The 21,147-nt window shown below is 39.4% G+C and overlaps 1 protein-coding gene across 2 annotated transcripts in view; it reads left to right on the forward strand.

Annotated features, from left to right (window-relative positions):
* LOC145990855 (inactive dipeptidyl peptidase 10-like) overlaps positions 1-21,147 on the forward strand; it is a 621,213-nt gene that overhangs the window by 441,052 nt on the left and 159,014 nt on the right. For both annotated transcript variants that reach the window (XM_083126291.1, XM_083126290.1), the window contains exon 5: positions 11,564-11,616. In XM_083126291.1, the coding sequence (XP_082982417.1) occupies positions 11,564-11,616 (53 nt within the window). The remainder of the gene's footprint in view (positions 1-11,563; positions 11,617-21,147) is intronic.

Below are 21,147 nucleotides of genomic sequence, written 5' to 3' on the forward strand. Positions count from 1 at the left end.
CATGCTTGGACGTTTTAAGCCTTTTATTATTTTCTTAATAAAAAGCACTTAAATATGTTAACAATAAAGTGCCTCCAACTATCACGAAGCAAATGTGAGGCACTTAAATACTTGCGCTGTTTTCAACTCAAGGAGGGGATAGATAATATTAGCAGTTCTTCCTTCCTTCCTACATCTTCAGATTTCAACTCAAGGGAAAGAAGGGAAATATTTTTAGGATGAGTGAAATTATTAAATATATGCTTCGTTAGTAATTTATTATTATTATTTAAATATGATAATTTGCTGACGTATCCCTGAAGATTTAGTATAGATTCACATTGAGGTTTCAAATTTAACCCTCACAATGTTAACGGTGGTGGTTCACTACCCCCAGAGTAGTTTTGGTTTTGTTGTTTGGTTGGTATTTTCAATTACGAATGCGTAATCTTCCTCTGTAATGAGCTTTATTGGTAGGTGCAATCAGTTGTTGGAAACAACACATTGTTGGCACTACACTTATGCAAAATGCCATTCAAAAATGTGACCGACCATGAATTCGCTACTTTCGTGTGTCAAACTTTCAAAGAAAAGGATCACTTCGAATATGAAAATCTGAAATTTTAAGAACAGTGTAGAAGAGCATGTGAAAACCATCCTTCGAAGTGTGTATGGATCCGGTCGTAATCCGGCCTCGTTTAAGTGGGCGATTTTAATTGATTTTACTTTCAAAATTATATAAAAAAAATACATTACAATATAACAAAGTAATGCTGCAGTGTCGGCGATTAGGGGGGCGAGTAGGCAGTCCCCCACTTTTATCCACTTTTGCTCCCGTGCTATGCTAAACCTTATTTACAAAGTGAAACATATGGTCTTTGTCCCACCCCCGATTTGGTACCCAATCGCCGCCACTGATCTTATATTAAAACTTCAGGAGAGAACTGGCATGCATATCATATTTGAATTGTGCACGAAACCTCTGGGGGTTACAAACAACCCCCAGTTACCAAGGAAAGGTGTCAAATGTATGTTACCAAGCGAGGATTAAAGAACGGATGTGGGTCTCACATTCTAATCTCGCCCAGGGTCTTGTGATATGTTGCTACGCCACTGTAAACATGTATCGCTTGATACAGTATAAATTGTAGATGTTTTGTAAGGAGATACAATATACAATGAAATACAAGTTTATAAAAATAGGGCTCGTAGGGAATGATAATACCGATTAGCACGTTGATTTAAAATGGATTCAATTGTAGCATTGCAAGCCACAGTGGCGAATTTGTTAGCACAGCGCACTACAACGCCATGGGTCCTTGTGAGTATCCCCTCATCAATTTCAACATATCATCACTCATCCTCATTGACGCAATTAGCCGAAATTATCAGAACATCGACGCTAAATAATGAAAATCAAATCAATTTATACACTGAAGTAAATATTTGAATTTAAAATTTTGGGTGCGTCAGCACTAAGGCTATTTTACACCCGTCACGCTATACGGGGTCCAAGCCCCTGTAATTGTAATGTGGTACAACTAAAATATTAAAACATTCTGACTTCGGTTAAAAGCTGAGGCTGTAAAGAGGCACTCAGCATAAATAAGGACAAAAAACAGGACAACGCACAGAATTATACTGGCCATAGGGACAGACGCCAGAGCCTCGTTAGTCTGCAAAATGCAGTCCAGGGAGTACTAGGTGGAAGTAAATATTAGATCTTGTATGTAAGGATTTGCAAGTATGTTGCGATGTAAAATGCATTTAGATATGTAGTTATAGGTAAAGAGGGGGGAGGTTATCTAATAACGTTCGCATCATCATCACAATTGCAATAATAATAATAATAATAATAATAATACATTTCTTTATTAAGCGGACGAGTTTCAACACTCTGCCACCTAACCCTTGTCAATGCAATATTACATAGCCTACATGATAAACTGTACATAGATCAGTAAGCTACATGAAAAATGATACCTGTAAGAGATACACAAAATTAAATGAATGCACTAAGTGTTTAACTACAAATACAAAAGATAAATTGCTTTCCTTTATTTATACATTTTAAAACCATCCATGGATGACTTTGTGTGTTGTCCACACTGCATGCAGCCGCTATAATTTTATGTAATCCGTCAAAAATACCTTGAATTATTTACTGACTGAGCCTGCGCAGGTGCCGATGGCATGCTGATGACCCATTTGCCATTCTCAATCGGATTTATTCAGCTTAAAGCGTGATTGTTTGATTGAATAGCATTTTTTCAATACGTCCAGAGTCACTCATTGTACTAGCAGACACCTATTGTAAAGAGTGGAGCAATGGTGCGAAGCGGTTCGTTGTGAGCAACTAATTTCCAAGGTCAATTCGATGAGTCTATCCATTGCCAAACTTTTCCGATGAAAGCGTAGTTGCGCCAGAAAAGAATTTCGTTTACAATTTGATTGTCATTTTTTTCATTTGGGAACAGATTTTTTGTTAACTCCACCAGAAAAGTTTGTTGACTAGATTTTTGCGATAATCCAGCTATTGAAGTAATGAAAAGATAAAAAAAAGATACTGTTGCACTAAGTAGCGTTTGCTACAGTACAGAAATTACATAACTTGGTGCCACTTTTGTCGCCACTTCCATTTTTGTTTACAAGTGTGTTTAATTCAAAGCACAGGAGTCTGGCTCCGAGAGACCCACCGAATAATCCAAACGTGTGCCGCATGTTGTACATACGCATCATTATTTAATAATGCTGTCAATAAATGTTTATGGACGTTTTCTTCGTATGAAGAGGATATTTGTCCTTTCCTATATTTTTCTGTAAAAGTTGAAAACACCAGTCATGCTCAACATGCAGAGAACTGTAAAATCTTGCAAAAAATCAACTATTAACAGCAACTGAATATAAAAACACAAAGGTACTGAATTGTATTGCTGCTCAAATCACTAATTCTCAACATTACATCATTAGGAAAGTTGTAAGCGTCATAAACAAAAAAAAACTATGAATGTTTTTTAAAATTCTGATAATTTTCTATGGTGCTGACAACCTTGTTTTGGTTTAGTTTGAAACCAGTGATTACATTAGACAATGAAAACAATTTTTAGTTTTTCTGTAGATGGATTCTGTTATTTGATATAATGGATATAGTGGCGGCTTGTAACCACACATTCGCAATTATCTCGAAAACCGCTCGTTTGCAGACCCATGTTTACTGAGACTTTCTTGCTTCTATTATCGTGTACTTTCACCTGTGTCAGTTTGCGCTATTACTTATGAGACACCCTGTATATGAAATCAGTGCACAGAAAAACAATGTTTGTAGGAGCTTCATTTATATGGGTCATCAGGACAAATGCTCTGGAGGCTTTAGTAGGAATTTGCCATTAGTTCTCTGTCCTACCTGCGCTGATACTTTTCCTCCATTGTCTTGATAACCTGGTGGAACCCATTACCCATTACCATTCTCAGTAGTGTTAACAAAGCACGTTTCGTTGCAGTAAAAAATTTCCGAAGAACTATTTCTAACCAACTCATATATTTTTTGAACATAGTTTATCACGTTATTTAAAACTTCAAAGCATTTGAATTGAATTAAATTTAGTTGATTTTACTTCCCTTTTCTGCCACTTTTGGTTAATCGAGGTCAATTGAAGAATACTTTTTATGATATATACTCTAAACTTATGTGCTGCCATCTGTAATTTTTTTTATGAACAGCCCATTTTGGTAGACAGACTTATAACGTACCATCGCATTACGTTAAAAACAAATATTTAAGGTAGTACTGTACTTTGTACTTGATAAAATATTGTTTCTTAGATTTGAGTTGTTATTTTTCGTGCCTCGGAATAAGAATTTTTAAATGGTCATTTTAGCACAGAAAGTAAATCTTATCCATTAAATGGATGGTTCTACTAGCTTTAAGTGTTATTGATTGATCGAGTTTGTTCTAAGTTCTTGTTGTTAGTCCACTTAGGGCCGTTCATTCAATGAACGGTTAAGGTTCATGTTAGCAGGCAACTGGAATGAAAGTTTTTGAAAATTTCAGTTTTTCAATGTACAGTTAGCTCGTAACTGCAATTGTGGTGGCGATTATCTTTACTGCTACACCTTCTTGCAGTTGCAAGCCTAACTGAAAGTTACGAAGCAACATGGCTGCCTCGTGGAAATATCGGTTCCACATTCGAAAACTTCATCCTCAGATTAAACAAGATGAGATTCACTACAATGTTAAATTAGTATAACAGAAAATCTATATTGTTTGGCAGAGCTCAACTAATGTCCAAGCAAAGACGGGAAACTAAGCAGCATACTTCCTAGAGTTTGCTTGACGAGATGGTGTTGGAGAATTTGCGACAATAATACCTCCTCTACCAGGCGCACCAATCTCATAGCGTATAATTTGCGCAGTGATTAGAGACACCACCTTGTTGGGCTCGTTACGTAGGCTATTGTGATACGAGTTCGAGTCCTGGACCTGGTTCTTCTTTTTCTTGTCAAATTAATTATTGTGTGTGTTCCCTTCACTTCAGGCTTTATTGTTGAACGATCATACCTCAGAAAAATCTCAGTGAATTTTAGAATTATTTTTAATCTTTATATACTTTAATATTTTTTAGAAGTTTGGCTACAAAGCGTTCTCGTAACATTTCGTAACCTTACAAAATATAAAATACTATTGCTTGGTTTGAGAATTATTACGGCCTTCAACTCGCAGTTATTCAAGTAAAATATTATACATAGTGATTTTTTTTAAAAAAAATACTATTTTTATTTTTCAAAGATAGATTTATATTATGAAAGTTTACAGTATTTTAAACATTTCTGAAAAAAACAGGAAGTTGATAGGTGCCACCGTTCCCTATATCAAATCAAAAATATTCAATATGGCGAACTTTTCAAGATGGCGGCCGTCAGCACACAGATAGTAACTGGCTACACGACTGAGCATATCTTAAGTTGTATAACAATTTATCTACCAAGTCTCTTGCTTTTATCAAAAAGTCAATGATTCCGAACTTAACCGCAGATCTGCGATAGAGATGTGCCTTTTTGTACGTACTATCTATCCTATCCTCCATTTGGACACTTTTTATGGTGTATCTTTAATGAAAATATATTATAACTTATATCGTTTTAAAGCTTATACAATGGGCTATAACTTTTATTGGAAACAATTTCTTGTCATTTAATTTGTTCAAAAGTTACAATGCAAAAACTTAAAAAAGTACTAGAAAAAAATCGCTTATTAATGATTAATTTTTAAAGGCAAGACCACCAACATTACGAAAACGTAAACGCAATATTTTTTGTAGCCCATCTAATGAGGATTAATACTAAAAAAATATCACCTGCCTACGACCTTTGGTTACGGAGATATTATAGGTCAATAACGAAGGTGTGCGAAATTGATGTTTGGGGGCACGGGTGGGAAGTACCGCGAGGAGGGACTTTTGGGATTTTGCACTACTAGTAAGTAGTGTTCTAAAAATTGACCAAAATTCAGCTCTTACGGAATGATTCCAGACATGAAACCTTTATTGACTGGGCTAACGGGACGACAGCTTATTGACCACTGGATGTGTTGATTGGTTACGTTACCAGTTTGCTATTGGGAATGTTTTACGTATTATTACATTTTATAGAACACTAGACATAAGAGACATATAGAGCTCTGTACCGATGCGCCTGTTCAGAAAAAGCTAATTACAGATGACACCACATATATGTTGTCGTAAACTCGTAACGATAAGTATTTCCTTTACAACTTAGAATTTATGTAAATAACGATTTTGAACAACTTTAGAAAATACATTAGAATGGTGAAAAATATGGATCTTGAGGATTAAAATTAAAGTGTTTAAAACCAAGATTCAGTTTTCGCCATGGAAAATAGGGAGCTTATATCTTAACATAAAAGTGCTCTAAAGCTCCGGTCTGATTTCAACACGTAGTTTTCTTTTTTAGGATGTGTAAGTTCCACATGGAAAATTTTAGAATTTCCGTAACGAAAAAGTAAAGGCAGGGTTCGATGAAGGACTTACAGTGTGTGTGTGTGTGTGTGTATAGTGTGTATACACAAACACACACACACAAACACACCTCTCACCCCGGGTTGCCAATTATTATAAGATGGATGAACACCAAAGACATGCAGGAACATTGCTTGACAATTCCGACATGAAATCGCCCACCAAGGGAATCAAACTCGGGTCCTCCGCGTGGCAGTCAGAAGACTTGTCCACTTCATTTCAATGTTTTAATATAAAGTTCCTGAGCGGGGATTTTCTGTCATTCTCTTCCTCATATCAATTTACTTTATTCTCTACTTTTTTCATTCAGGGCTGATGAACAGAAACATCAGAAAAATGTCATTAAGGATTCAAACCCGGAACCACTGGCGTCTGAGCGCGTTGTGCTGACCTCTCATGCCACGGAGGTCGATATACAGAATGGATTGATTGATTGATTTGGCGCTTTAAGTCCACTTTATGCACAGACAGGCTAATCGGGACTGGACCTACAGTTTAAAGTGGGAACCGAACCACTATGTGCCTCCACCGGTTTTCGAACCCGGGAACATACAGATTGGACTACTGCAGACCTTTTAAATATATACAGGGTGTCCAAAAAGTCACGCAACAGAGACTTTGAACGTACGTAACGTTTGAACAAAAAGCGATAGTTGGGATATGGAACTTATACTTGGTATTACCTGTATCTATGTGAATATTTTTCAATCATGAAACAAGAAAGTCATGCTCTACGTGAACCTTCAGCTTGCGGAAAAGTTACAAAGCTGTAAACAAGTTTTTGTACGAACTGAAAACAAACGTGTATAATACCTGTGGAGTAGTTGCTAAATGTTCGATGTATATCGATGGTCTCTGTGGGAATTCATCGAGCTGACAAAAGAAAACGATAAATAATTATGTAATTTATACATTACAGACGATTTATGTTGTTAATTTCGACATATTCACAAAAATGTGTTTTTCTTTCGAAATTTCGAAGTGTACTGGCAACATTGGTCGTGTCGCAGAGCAGTACAAGGTGAGCCCAACATCTGGGCCAGATGAAATAAAGGAGTTGAAATTAATCGAACAAGAAACTAACCTATTTATCTTTTTGCACGATAAATTTCAATATCTTTAAAGTCAGATCGCCTGTATAATTAATTATTTGTAGCAGAAGAAACTAAATTCAAAAGTACTTGTTTTCGGTAAAACCAAAAAAGGTGTTCCTAATTTTGTCCCCATAAAAAAAATCGAAAGAATTACGATTTTTTCAAATACCAGCTTCAATATTCATATTATTTACAAAATGTCCATTCAAAAGTGAACATAATTGGTGGGATGTAGTGAATTAATACAAAACATTATACTCATAGTAAATTTAAGACCTAAATTTTGCAAAATTCATAAAGAATATTAAGTTTACTTGGAAAATAAATAAGCTTATCATTATTTCTTTAAGATTAGGTTTTAGTCTTCCAAGCAAGTATCACAAATGAGTTTTACTTATTTTTTGTCGCTGTGCATGTTATATGAAACCATGTGAAATATTTTTTTGTAAGAGGATACATTTTTTTAATCTATCTGTGGAATATTTTTCGTACAGATTAAACAGTCAGTATCATCATCGCCCTGTTACTGACTTCAATTGAGTCGTCAGTTGAATGTAGTTAGTGCTCACCATTGAAACCTTGTCTCTTCTTGACATAATCTTTCAAAGTTGCCATAGAAACATTGTACAGTTCGCTGGCTGCTTTGTTTCTCACCTCCTTATTGTTCACTGCGTCAATCGTTGTTTCCATGGCATCCTTATTCCCCGTTTCCAAGGGCTCCGCCTTAAGAACATAGAAAAGTACGAGGGGACGAAATTAGGAGCAGGAAGTGGGACGAAAATAGGAAGAACCCTCATACTAACATGGCGGCCCCAACCTTTTCAACAAGTGAACCTGACGACACACTGTTCACACAATTGACAAAGTACTCAAACGAATGACATGCCGAGAATACGATTACACTAGACGTAAAGGACTTGTAATAATGACTCACTTTAGCAAGAAAGCAAAAAAATCTTCGTAAAGGCGAAACAGAAGCTTCCCAGATCACTAAAAGTTCACAATTGACTCGATTTGCCTTCCCCTACACACACGTACTGGCGCCGATACCCTTTCTAGCGGAAAGACCGAGAAATTGAACGGGCGAAATTTTGCCCCCCCCCCCCCCTACTCGCAGTAATTGTTATTCTGATATGGATACACTGTTCTCTACCTCTCCCATCTTCTAAGTTTGAATGCTGTTATTCAGCTTTTTTGTATTAGTTTCCCAAAGAAAATGTGGCATATAAACTAGGAAGAAATAAGACCAACTCAAGTTGGCAATAAAAGCAATTCAAATATCAACCAAAGTTCCACGGACGTTCTAGAGGCTGACAGATATTTCAGTCGCCAGATCTTCACGACACGACGGCGTCTGCAAGTAAACTTTCTGATACTGTTGTTGTAGACGCTGATGTCTTCAATCATTTCAGTAAATATCTTAGTAAATACTTTAGATAAAAAGTATCGTGCAACATTATCTTCGCTATTTGATTGATTGATTGATTTGGTGTTTTAAGTTCACTTTATTCACAGTAAAGCTAATCGGGACTGGACCTACAGTTTAAAGTGGGATCCGAACCACTATGTGGCTCAACCCCGGATTACAAGGCGACGACGTTACCACTGCGCCATCGGGGATGCCCTTCTCAAATTTGAATTTGGATTAAAGTACCTCAAAATTTACTACCACTCCACACGGATCAAAGTCACTAAATTGGTATAATGGAATGGGGGAGGGGGTATATAGGATGTATTAGCCCAGGAACTTCATATACAGGGTGTTTCCGTGACCATGTTACAAACTTTCAGGGATGATGGAAGGAACCAAAAGCGTACGTATGAGATAAGAAGCCCCTGCGCAGAAATGCCTCATTCAGAAATTACAAGGCTTCCAAAACCATTCTGACATGAAAGATATGCAACCCACAAACTTGTATGGGTGCCCCACAAGAGGAAAGAGGATGTGATCTTGAGAAACTAGCAGATACGTTGGTTGTTTATGGATATAAGAGATAACAAATCTGATTTGTATTCTCAGTATCGATGCAGGCATGACAGCATCGCATGAAGCTTTGTCGCATCCCTCTGGAGTCATTCGGGCGATGTCACTGGCAGCGAGGATTCTTGCCAAGAGTTCTTCTTCATTATCCACAGGCGTCTCGTACACAACACTTTTTACGTGACCCCACCAAATAAATCAAGTGGGAACAGATCAGGTGAACCTGCTGGCATACCCTTCTCGTCACTATGGTTTTGACTTGTTACTTCTGAACAAGTCTTTTCCGGACAGTGGTTGCTTAACTCATATTTATGCTTTTGTATTTTTCCATCATCCCTGAAAGTTTGTAACATGGTCACGGAAACACCCTCTATATAAATCCAGGTCTAATTTTAAGTGTTCATTACTACATATAATTTCATACTTGTGCAGGTTATATACAAATACACTTTTTCAAATACACAATATGAATTTGTAATATTCGTAAAATAATATTTAATGTAGTTACATACACCAATGTTCTCCAGGGGTACTTTCGGTGCCAAAAATTCTGAACAATATCCGAGTTCTGACATTAAATCAGTTGATAGCATAAACATATAACATTTTCCACAACACTTTCGTATAGGTATTTAATAAGTTTTTTTTAAAAAAATATGTATTATTTAATGGTTTTCATGAAATAAATAATCATGAGAGTTCATGCACTTTTTTTCTACGTATGCCAACTTATCATGCGCTTTATGTCCCAGAATCCAAATTTCTACCGCCCTTATTGTTTAAATACCGGGTGTTTCATAAATACTTGAGGGGTTACAAATATGTATTGCAAGTAAAGTATTGAACTTACGTTAATGAAACCAGTTTAAATCCAGAACGGACAAGGAATGCAAACAGTTTGTGCGTGTATGTTTTGTTAAGTTGAGAGTTTATATCCCTGCCGCTAGGTGACACTCAACTCATCCACATCACTTTGTGCAATGTTTTGGTTGTTTCTCAAGATCACGGGACCTTACACACTGTGACTTCTTTTTGTGGGGTTTCATCAAAGACAGGGTATTTGTCTCACCAAATGCTGCGTGATATGGCAGCGATATGACAGGCCCATGTTCATGCGAGTGTGGCAAGATCTATACCAGGGTTTCTCAACTTGGGGGTCGTGAAGGAAGGTGAAAAAGATAAATGTAATTAGGGTCTAGTAGCGGGAAAAAGTATTTTTTTAAATTATTTTGACTTTATTTTGATATACATATTTTTATTTCTATACTTATGGCTAAATATAACAAAAAATATTAAACATATTTTCTTAACAGACGAAGAATCGTTTAAAAACAATTCAAATAAAAAAGGTATGAAACTAGTAAAAACTGCATATTGAAATACAAGAAATATACAAATACAACAAAAACTGCATATTGAAATACAATGAAAAATGAAGGCTAGTGTGAAACCTGAACCTGGTGTGATTTCACTAGTGCAGCAATGTCTGGTTCAATTTTCGTGACGCACAATATCAAGTCATTCTCAACTGACAAGTGGTTTCTGGTCTTTAATTTAATGCTTACCATGGAAGAGAAGCCACTTTCGCACAGATACGATGTAGCTGCCGGACCCTGTGGCTGAGTGGTTAGCACATCGAGCTGGGACGCCAATGGTCCCGGGTTCGAATTCCGCTCGGACATGGTTGTTTCTGAATGCCCATTCATCAATTTCATCATTTCATAACTCATCCCCATCCGAGGTAATTACAAAGGCTAAGCACCAATTCGCAATAGCTGTCTTGTGTTTGTTAATAAATCGAGAATGGAGAAATGTTTTAGTCGACAATTGGAAAGAGATTGTTTTCGTTTGGGAACCTTTGTTCTTCTTCGCAGAGTTGTATATATTGCTTACACATATAAACGCTTATTACAAACCATAAATTACATATTAGGGTCGCTGGCAAGAGGATGTGATAAAAGGGGGGTCGTGATAGGAAATAGGTTGAGATCGTGTCGATGCGTGCCGTGTCACCCGTGATGCACACATTCAACATTTGTAGGTGTCAAAAAAACTATTTGAGTTCCTCGTTCGTTCTGGACTGGTTTCATTAACAAAAGTTCAATAGTTTAAGTGCAATATTTTTTTTATTGGCCTCCCAGATGGCGCAGTGGTAGCGTAGTCGCCTTGTAATCAAGGGGTCCCGGGTTCGATACCCGGTGGAGGCACAAGTGGTTCGGATCCCACTTTAAACTGTAGGTCCAGTCCCGATTAGCCTTACTGTGCATAAAGTGGACTTAAAACACCAAATCAACAACAGCAATATTTTTTTTGTAACCCCTTAATTATTTATGAAACACTTGGTATATATATATATATATATATATATATATATATATATATATATATATATATATATATATATATATATATATACTGGTTTAAAGGCGATCTCTGCTTGCAAAACACTAATGGTATATTTTCTTTTATTCCAGGTGTTCAAGAGGTCATTTGAGGCCAAATACAGTATTTGTGATAGAGAAACTGGGTAAGTACTTTCTAATTTCATTATTTTATAATTTTCTTTATTTTTGGAACATAGATTTTTGTGGCATATATCCCCTGGACGAAAATTAGACCATTTTGTTCTTCCTCTTTAAACAACATAATATTCTGAATCGTTGCTCAATATTTCTCTTTCCTTAACAAACTTACTAGTAAGAACCTTCTCATGAGACAGATAACCACATTTTGCTTTGACTGTTCGTGACAAAATGAAATTTAATTTTGGGCCACATTGTACCTTCTTTGACTATGAGAAAACACACTGCTTGTACAGTCACGGACACTTCTCTATCGCCATGATCCAATTGAAAGTCAATGGGGTTGTTACAACCCAGAAGTGTCCATGACTGTACTGTTCCTTGGCAATACGACTGGACTGAATTAATGTGTCCCAATGGCATATCGACATTCGCAATCTTCATCCATTGAATCTAATCATCATTGATTTTAAAGAAACGCTGGATTGGCATACTTAGCAAATACATACAAACAAAATGCAAATACTGATTATAGGAAAAAGGAAATGTCCATGTAATCATTTAGTAAATAAAAAGTCTTAATAAGCAATAAGATAACATATAGGCAGATGTTCTGCCAGTTTCATATAGCCTACAAGAAATTCCATGCTTCCCTAAAACAGAACAAGGTGGAGTTGCATTTTGGTAACAGCTATTTGCCCAATTGTTACTAATCACTACAGTAACATACTCCCTTGTTTACAGGTTTCAGATTTTCAACTAATTATTAACGAGGATTATAATTTATATGATAATTAATTTGTAATTTAATCAAAGTTCATTTATAAAATGTTATAGCCTTTATAATTTATTGTAGCCTTTATAATTTGCTAAATACAGCAATTTAACTGATGTTTATCTTATCGGCAATTTGCTCTTCAAACTCAATTCAGATTTTATTGGTTACATCGCTATAATGCATATTGTTGTCAATTTTTCCCCACTAAAAGACAGACAGGCAAATCGAACGAAGAAGTAAATATTCTTCTATATACTCTGCATACCACACACACTCACCCCATATATATATATATATATATAGTATATATAATATATATATATATATATAAAAAACTACTACTAAACGAAAGTGAGAGAGCGTGAGCAAATATTTGTTATTTAATCAGCTGAAAAAGCAATCAAATGAGTAAAATACGTACAACTCGAAGATACTTACAAAATATTATAATTTTCAAATCTCAATATGTTTCTTCTTGTTTTACAAGATATACGTGAAAAGGGATATACACACTAAAATAAAACTGCGTTGAAAACATGACAGTTAAGAATTTTGCGTATAGTGTTTCCCGAAATGATTCAAGTAGAAACTACATACCTTACTTTACTTTTCCACACATTCACAATGCCCATTGCAGCACGTATCTATATGGGTCATTCCTTTGGCAGGCAGGGGTTAGTCACCGATTATGATGATATTTGGTACACAGCTTTGTTTTGCTCCAAAACCGATACCTGTTAAAGGATTTTGCTGAAATATGATTATTACGAATTATATGAAGGTTGTTCAAAATGTCATTTTTGAGCAACATGCTCTTTTCAATCAATGGAACGAATGAAGATAAAGAAGCGTTCTTGAGCTCATTGTAAAGAGGAAAGATGGTTCCATATTATGAAATGATCAAAGGTTGAAACTTAGTAAAATTTGAACACTCTTCTCAAATGTTCAAATTTGAAGTTTGAACAGCTCAAAACACCTCCAACCCCAATGGATTTTTCTCATTTTTAGATATTTTTAACTACCATCCTTCCTCTTCATACTGAGAAAGTTTTATCAAGGTGTTTTTTGATATAAGGAGAAAAATGAAATTGAAATTTGTCCTGCATCAGCAATGAACTGAGCTGAAGCGTCCCTATGATGAGACTTTTCATTTGTGTCGCGCTAAAGGATATGTATATATATATATATATATATATATATATATATATATATATATACAGGGTGATTCTAAAGGTATAGTACAAACGAAAACCACAGATACCTCCCATGAAATAGAGACGAAAGTTCCCCTTCCACTTTGCCGAGAGATGCCTCCGTGAGGAGCTAGACAACGCCGAAAACGTGTGAAAATGAACTTCACACCTCTGTACAGCCAGTACCAGTGAAGATAGAAAGGCGGAACAAACGAAGTCAAAAGGAACACCAAAGTCGCCCATTCGAAAAACACTAGGCGGCAGCTGCGCAACGCATGCGCATAGGGTTCCACAAAGGAAATAGGAGTGTCCCGCAAGACAAGTGAAGGGAAAGGGTAGCGATCGACAACGGTAGGGAGAAAAGAAGCTATGAAGCATGAAGTAACAATTGCACAGCGTGAAACAAACACATGCAGCGCGTGGGGAGTCCCCAAACACAGTGGGGAGACACCGCAGCAAGAACAAAGCACGGTTCAACAAAAGAGAAAGAGGACCGGATGGGGAATGGTACCTGTCAAGGAGACAACAAATGCGGGACGAGGGATTCCCCGTAGCAGAACCGAGGGGATGTCACACAGAGGTCGTGCGCCAGCAGGACAAACACAGCAACTACGGGCACAGGAGGTTTATTGCCACGCAAAGGTGCACTTACAGATAGGAATAGTACGTAGTACGTAGTCGTACCCCGGACTGACGTTGTTACAAAAGTTGCTTAAATTGACGACCACCACATTCAATGCAGGCTTTGCAGCGTCGCAGGAAATTCTGGCGAACCCTATCAAAAATTCCTGGCATGGTACACACCTCGGCCGATGCTGCAAGTATCCGCGCTACCAATGTTTCCTTGTCAGGCCCGGGGTCTCGTAGACGAGTGTTTTCACATGGCCCCACAAGAAGAAATCCATTGGTGTGAGGTCAGGCGAACGGGCGGGCCAGGGGACGGGGCCCTCTCTGCCGATCCAGCGCTGTGGGTAGGTACGGTGCAAAAGGGTTCGCACTTTGCCATTAAAATGTGCAGGCGCTCCATCCAATTGAAACTACATACGATGTCGCACGTTGAGGGGTACATCTTCTAGCAGCTCTGGAAGGACTGATGCAAGAAATGTGCGATAGAGGCGGCCATTTAAACGTGGTGGCAGCAGGTATGGACCCATAATCTGTTCATCGATGATACCTGCCCAGATATTCACTGCAAACTGGGTCTGATGGTGCACCTCGACTGCTGCATGTGGATTTTCATAATCCCACACATGGCTGTTTCGGCAATTGAAGATGCCCTCACGGGTGAATGTTGCCTCGTCCGTGAAAAGCACATGGCGCTACAAAACTGCAACAGTCGTTGGCAGAATTCCACACGTCGTGGGTAATCCCCAGCCTGCAACGCGTGGACTCGCTGTGGATGATAGGGATACAGCAGATCATCATGAAGGACACGCCACACTGTCGACTGTGATACTCCCACTGCACGTGCAATGCTACGGGTGCTAGTGGACGGTGTGTCGTCCACGCGAGCAAGTACGTCCTCCTCGACCGCCGCGGTGCGCACATGTCTTGGGTGACCGACATGATGGCCTGCACGTAACACAACCGATTCACCAAGGGTACGGTGCACGTTCGAAAACAACCTGCTGTCGGGTTCTCGCCTCTCTGGATACCGTCCGCGATAAAGGCGTGCACCTGCTCGGCCATTGCCATCTGCAAGGCCGTAGACAAAATGCATGTCCCTCAGTTCTACAAATGTGTAGCGTTCCATGGTACGGTGAGGATAGTGCCAATTATGGAATACTGTACTGCAGTGCACAGGTGGCACACACACACACACACTGGTCACAACGGCTTCGAAACAACGTACTCAATTGTCGTACATCAAGCACACCACCACCCCACCAGCTCTTTCACTGACACGCTCCCTGACGCTGGCACTTCCAATCAGCCCACACGTCCGCACGGCGCTGTGGTACAATCAGCTGACGTTCCTGAGCCACCCGTGCCTGTGCTCTTCACTACCTGAGCACTGCCGTCAGGTGGGGCCATGTACTCTGGGGCCTTGTCATCGTGGAACACATGTAGCGTCCTTCATTTTTGCCCCATTCACCCACAACACGTACTTCGTCCGTCTTACTCGAGCCGACGGGAGCACTACGTACGATCGTGTGGTGTTTGTGTACACCAATGTGGGGTAACCCAGCAGTTGAACAGACGTGCATACCCCCACGTAGCTTCATTACACGATTGTCCCACGCAGTTTATCTGTCCAGCCTTGCTCGGCCCGGTCTCACACCCACGCGGCTGCGGTGGTGTGAGGCCACGCTTGGTTTCGGAGCGGAAGGCTGCGGCCGAGGAGGGACTCGAGTTGTTCGGCTGGGGTTGGGCTCGGAAGCAAGCAGCCGCGTCAGGTCTGGGGACGGTGGACCTGGTGATCGGGATGGAAACATTCCGACCTCGTCCATTAGTGTCGTCCACCGTACGGAGTGGTGGGGTCCGTACGACACTCCAGCAGCCTTCCGCCCGCTCCCAGCCAGCGATGTGCCTCCGGCTTCATTTCTAAGAGGCTGATTGGGCCCCTTAACGACGTTTGTTACAGTACGGGGTACGTGGTCCTATCTGTACGTGCACCTTTCATTAACAATAACCTCCTGTGCCCGTAGTTGCTGTGTTTGTCCTGCTGGCGCACGACCTCTGTGTGACATCCCCTCGGTTCTGCTACGGGGAATCCCTCGTCCCGCATTTGTTGTCTCCTTGGCAGGTACCATTCCCCGTCCGGTCGTCTTTCTCTTTTGTTGCACCTTGCTTTGTTCTTGATGCGGTGTCTCCCCACTGTGTTTTGGGGACTCCCCTTGCGCTGCACCGCCAGCGCCGCCATTTCTGCCCCGAACCATGTACTCGTCTGTTGCCTGTCGAGTGTCGACCACTTTGCTTGCATTCTCGGTGTGTTTTTACATCCTACGTCGTCCTCCCGTGGCTCTGCAACCCCGCACTACTTTTCTCGACTGCACTGCTTCAGTCATGGTGTTTGTTTCCCGCTGTGCAATTGTTAATTCATGCTTCATAGCTTCTTTTCTCCCTACCGTTGTCGATCGCTACCCTTTCCCTTCACTTGTCTTGCGGGACACTCCTATTTCCTTTGTGGAACCCCATGCGCATGCGTTGCGCAGCTGCTGCCTAGTGTTTTTCGGATGGGCGACTTTGGTGTTCCTTTTGACTTCGTTTGTTCCGCCTTTCTATCTTCACAGGTACTGGCTGTACAGAGGTGTGAAGTTCATTTTCACACGTTTTCGGCGTTGTCTAGCTCCTCACGGAGGCATCTCTCGGCAAAGTGGAAGGGGAACTTTCGTCTCTATTTCATGGGAGGTATCTGTGGTTTTCGTTTGTACTATACCTTTAGAATCACCCTGTATATACCAGTGACGTGGCGTGACTTTTTCAAAAGTGTTACCGGCCATCAGACGTTATCATCTACACCCTACCGCCCCCACAAAAAAACATGCCTTTGATCTGGATTTCCCCCCCCCCCCCCAATCCGCTCAATGATTTATTTAGCCACATTCACTACTAGAAAGAACTTCCACTCATGAGAGAGTTGCCGCGAAAATCCAGTGAATAGTAGTCGAGCCTTGTCAACCATCTCTGTTTCTTTGCAAAGAGGTGTAAAGGGGAAGAAGAACCACACATTCGGGTCAGTTTGACGTTTCTGCGTTGAGCAGACGACAGAATTCCCCTCCTCCAGCGGTGGGAGGAAGTCCAGATGTACGTACTACTGTTGCCAACTCAGTTGTTTGGAGCAAGGTTTGTCCAAATCACGAATCGCATCAAGTACTTATATTTTAGTCTATTACGTAAACGGTTTCAGTTGTATTTAAATCCAGCTTTGGCTTTGCAGTCTAGCTCTTGTTGCTTCAGAGAAATAGTATCCCCGTTTTAGGCGGGATTTAGCTCTTTTCTGGAAATCCAATGTGACAACACTTGCTGATCCGGTAAGCCGCAGCGGCAACAGGGCCCCTAAACAGGCATATGAATAACCACCTAGCACACTTGCCTCCAAGTCTTTCCCCGCTGTTCCCTTGCATTGGCGGGCGCTCTTACCTTGCCGTTACGGAACGGCCTGTCTCTTCGCTTTTGTCGGCTGCAGAAAAAATGTCCTCTGCAATATACACTCAACTGCAACGCTATCGGTTAACTTATTTAGCAATGTTGTTATTTTATTGAGAAAAAATCTTTTTAATTTCTTTACATTTTGGTGTTACCTGTGGTAACACCGGTTACATGCACGCCACGCCCCTGATATATACTTACTGTCCAGGGACAGATGATATTCCTCTTGATATTTGGCTTCATTTTGTGCTGTTATTGCTAATTTATACGTTAATGTTTTCATATTTTTATCCGAGTTCGTGTTGACGAGATATGGGGGTGTTGTGAATACTTCTGTGTTAGCCAAAATGTTGAAGGGGGGGGGACGACGAATGTCGGTAATGTTTGAGAAAAAAATCATTACTTATAATATTTTATGAGAATAACTGCAAGTTAGAAGCAATGGCGGCGATTAGGGGGACTTGAGGCAATTACCCCCAACTTTTTGCCACTTTTTTGCCTCGCATCATGGCCATGCCTCTTAATGCAAAGTCTTGTCTAATAAGAAAATGAACTGCCCTTTCCCCCCATCCCCAAAGGTTTGGCACACAATAGCCGCTACTAGTTAGCAGTCTTAAAAATATTCTCGAATCAAACGATAGTATTATTTATATTGTAATATTGAGTAATGTTTGTTAGAAGTTTAATTTTAAATTTTAGATGAATTGAATACTTAAAGTACTATTATTTATATTTATAAAGTTTTGTAATGAATTCTACAAAATGTTATTGGTGGAGACCGCATTTCGAGATGTTGGGATGAGCTCTAATTTATATGACTGAAAATGTTTGAAGATAACCATCAACATAAATTTCAAGATGCAGTTATTCTCACAAAATGCTTTAAAAAATTAATTTTTCACAAACGAATCGTTTATTTTTAAAAATTGATTTATTGATTTAGTGTGAAAGTTTACACTATTTGGAGCACTTCTGAGAAAACCTTACATTGATAGGTGTCACCGTTCCCGAGATATATCAAACCATAAGTATCCAATGTGGCGGACTCTTTTCAACATGGGAGGCATCAGCACGCACATAGCGATTGGCTACTCGACTGAAAATACCTTAAATGGAATAACAATTATACTACCAAGCTTTTGCTTTTATCAAAAAGTGTAACAATTTGTCAATCATTAGGGACTTAGCCTCTGGACAGTGATCAAGATGGTGGATACGAAGTCCTCTATTTGGAGACACATCTTGTGGCGATTTTTTGATTAAATACATTAAAACTTATATCAATTTAACGCTTATACTTTAAATTAGCCTATATTTTTTTCAAATAATTTTCTGTCGCATAATTTATTCGAAAGTTACAATGGAGAAAAGTCTAAAAGTACACGAAGACTTGTCTTTTTTTAAAAGATGATTTCTTACATAATGTGAAAACCACTTACATTATTGAACATTACCTTTTCTTCAGTCCATCTAAAAACCAAAAGTTTAATAGAAAATAACTGCTTAGATACAGGGCAGTAACTAAGAGTCTGTGTATCCGATGCTTGAGGGGAAGCACAGGGGAGAAGGGCGGCAACTTTTGAGATTTTGTAGTTCTAGTAGTGGTCTAACAAGTGACCAAAATCCATCTTTTACGGAATTATTCCAGACATTGGTCGTTTTTATCCCCTTTATTTTTAGGCTAACACAGAAGTTTTCACAACACGCCCACATCTCGTCCCCACGAATGCGGCTAAAAATATGGAATCAGTAACTTATAAATTAGCAATAACCGCACAAAATGAAGCCAATTATCAAGTGGAATATCATCTTTCCCTGAACAGTAAGTACATATATCTTTTAGCGCGACACAATGAAAAGTCTCATCATAGGGACGCTTAAGCTCAGTTCATTGCTGATGCAGGACACATTTCAATTTCATTTTTCTCCCTTACATCAAAAAACACCTTGATAAAACTTTCTCAGTATGAAGAGAAATGATGGTAGTTAAAAAATATCTAAAAATGAGAAAAATTGATTGGGGGTTGTTTTTATCTGTTCAAACTTGAAATTTGAACATTTGAGCAGTGTGTTAAAATTTTGCTAAGTTTCAACCTTTGATCATCTCATAATATGCAACCGTATTTTCTTTTTACAACGAGCTCAAGAACACTTCTGTATCTTAATTCGTTCCCGAAATATACTTAATTGAAAAGAGCATGTTGCTCAAAAATGACATTTTGAACAACACTCATATAATTCGTAATAATCATAATTCAGCAAAATCCTTTAACAGGTATCGGTTTTGGAGCAAAAGAAAGCTACTTACCAATTATCATCAAAATCGATGACTATGAGCGTCAACTCCTGAAGATTTGACATGGAATGAATGACCCATATAAATACAGGTTACAATATGGCGGCAAGTTGTAGTAGTGGTGCTGATTGTCGTCTTGTGTTTCGAGAGTTTTCAGTGGTTTTTCTCGGCCTGTGTTTAATCATGGTGTACTCGTGGCTTTAGTGTAGCATTCCTTCCGCTGTGTCAAAGGATTCTGATGAACTATTGCGGTCGAGATGTGCTCAGAGGAGATTTTCTTTTTCGGCACTCGCGGCGACACGTGTGCGTGTCTCCGCCATATCTTCGCCCAGCAGCAGGGAACAACGCTCGGAAGGTAAGGGGACCCCGGTCCGGTACTTTCACCTCCTGTGCATGGCCTTGATCTGCGAGGACATACATGTGAACCCGGGGCCTGTGAAAACGGTGGCAAATTTCTCTGTGTATTACCAAAATACACAGAGCATTAAGAATAAGCTTGGCGACTGTGCAACTTTTGCGTGTGAACTCATGACATATGATTGCCTAATTTTTACTGAAACGTGGTTGACAAAAAAAGTTTGTGACAGTGAGCTGCCATTCGCAAGCCATTTCACAATATATCGGAACGATCGTACGACTTGTGGTGGGGGCGTTATGATCTGTGTTAACTCAAAATGGCCAAGCAAAGTACGCCACGACTTAAAAGGAACTGTGAAATACTGTGGGTGGAAGTTTCAGTGACCGGTGCCAAGAAGCTTCTCCTTGGCTCTTACTATAGGCCACATAAAAACAGTCCTTTGTATCTCCTCGAAGAATGTCGAGATTCTTTACTTGCGGCAAATGCCCTGGGAGACGTTGCGCTTTTCAACGACTTCAACCTCTCTATTGACTGGCAAGACCCTGTGAATGGAACAGCAAAATGTACGAACGACGCATGGTTTACTGAAACTTTCATTTGTGGTTTAAACCTAAAACAACATAATTTGTTCAACACCAGGAAGGACAGCAACCTGGATTATGTTCTGTCCACCCTAAACGATATTGGTATCACGCCAGGTAAGAACCTCCTGACCTCCGACCACGACAGTTTGGATGATTCTATTCTCATCCACCCACCCCCTAGAAGAGGTCATCGCCCCTCCATCCAGAACAAAAGCTACCTGTGGAACCGAGCGCC

Source organism: Lepisma saccharinum, chromosome 8 (genome assembly GCF_977018435.1).
Source record: "Lepisma saccharinum chromosome 8, izLepSacc3.1, whole genome shotgun sequence".
Classification (NCBI taxonomy): domain Eukaryota; kingdom Metazoa; phylum Arthropoda; class Insecta; order Zygentoma; family Lepismatidae; genus Lepisma; species Lepisma saccharinum.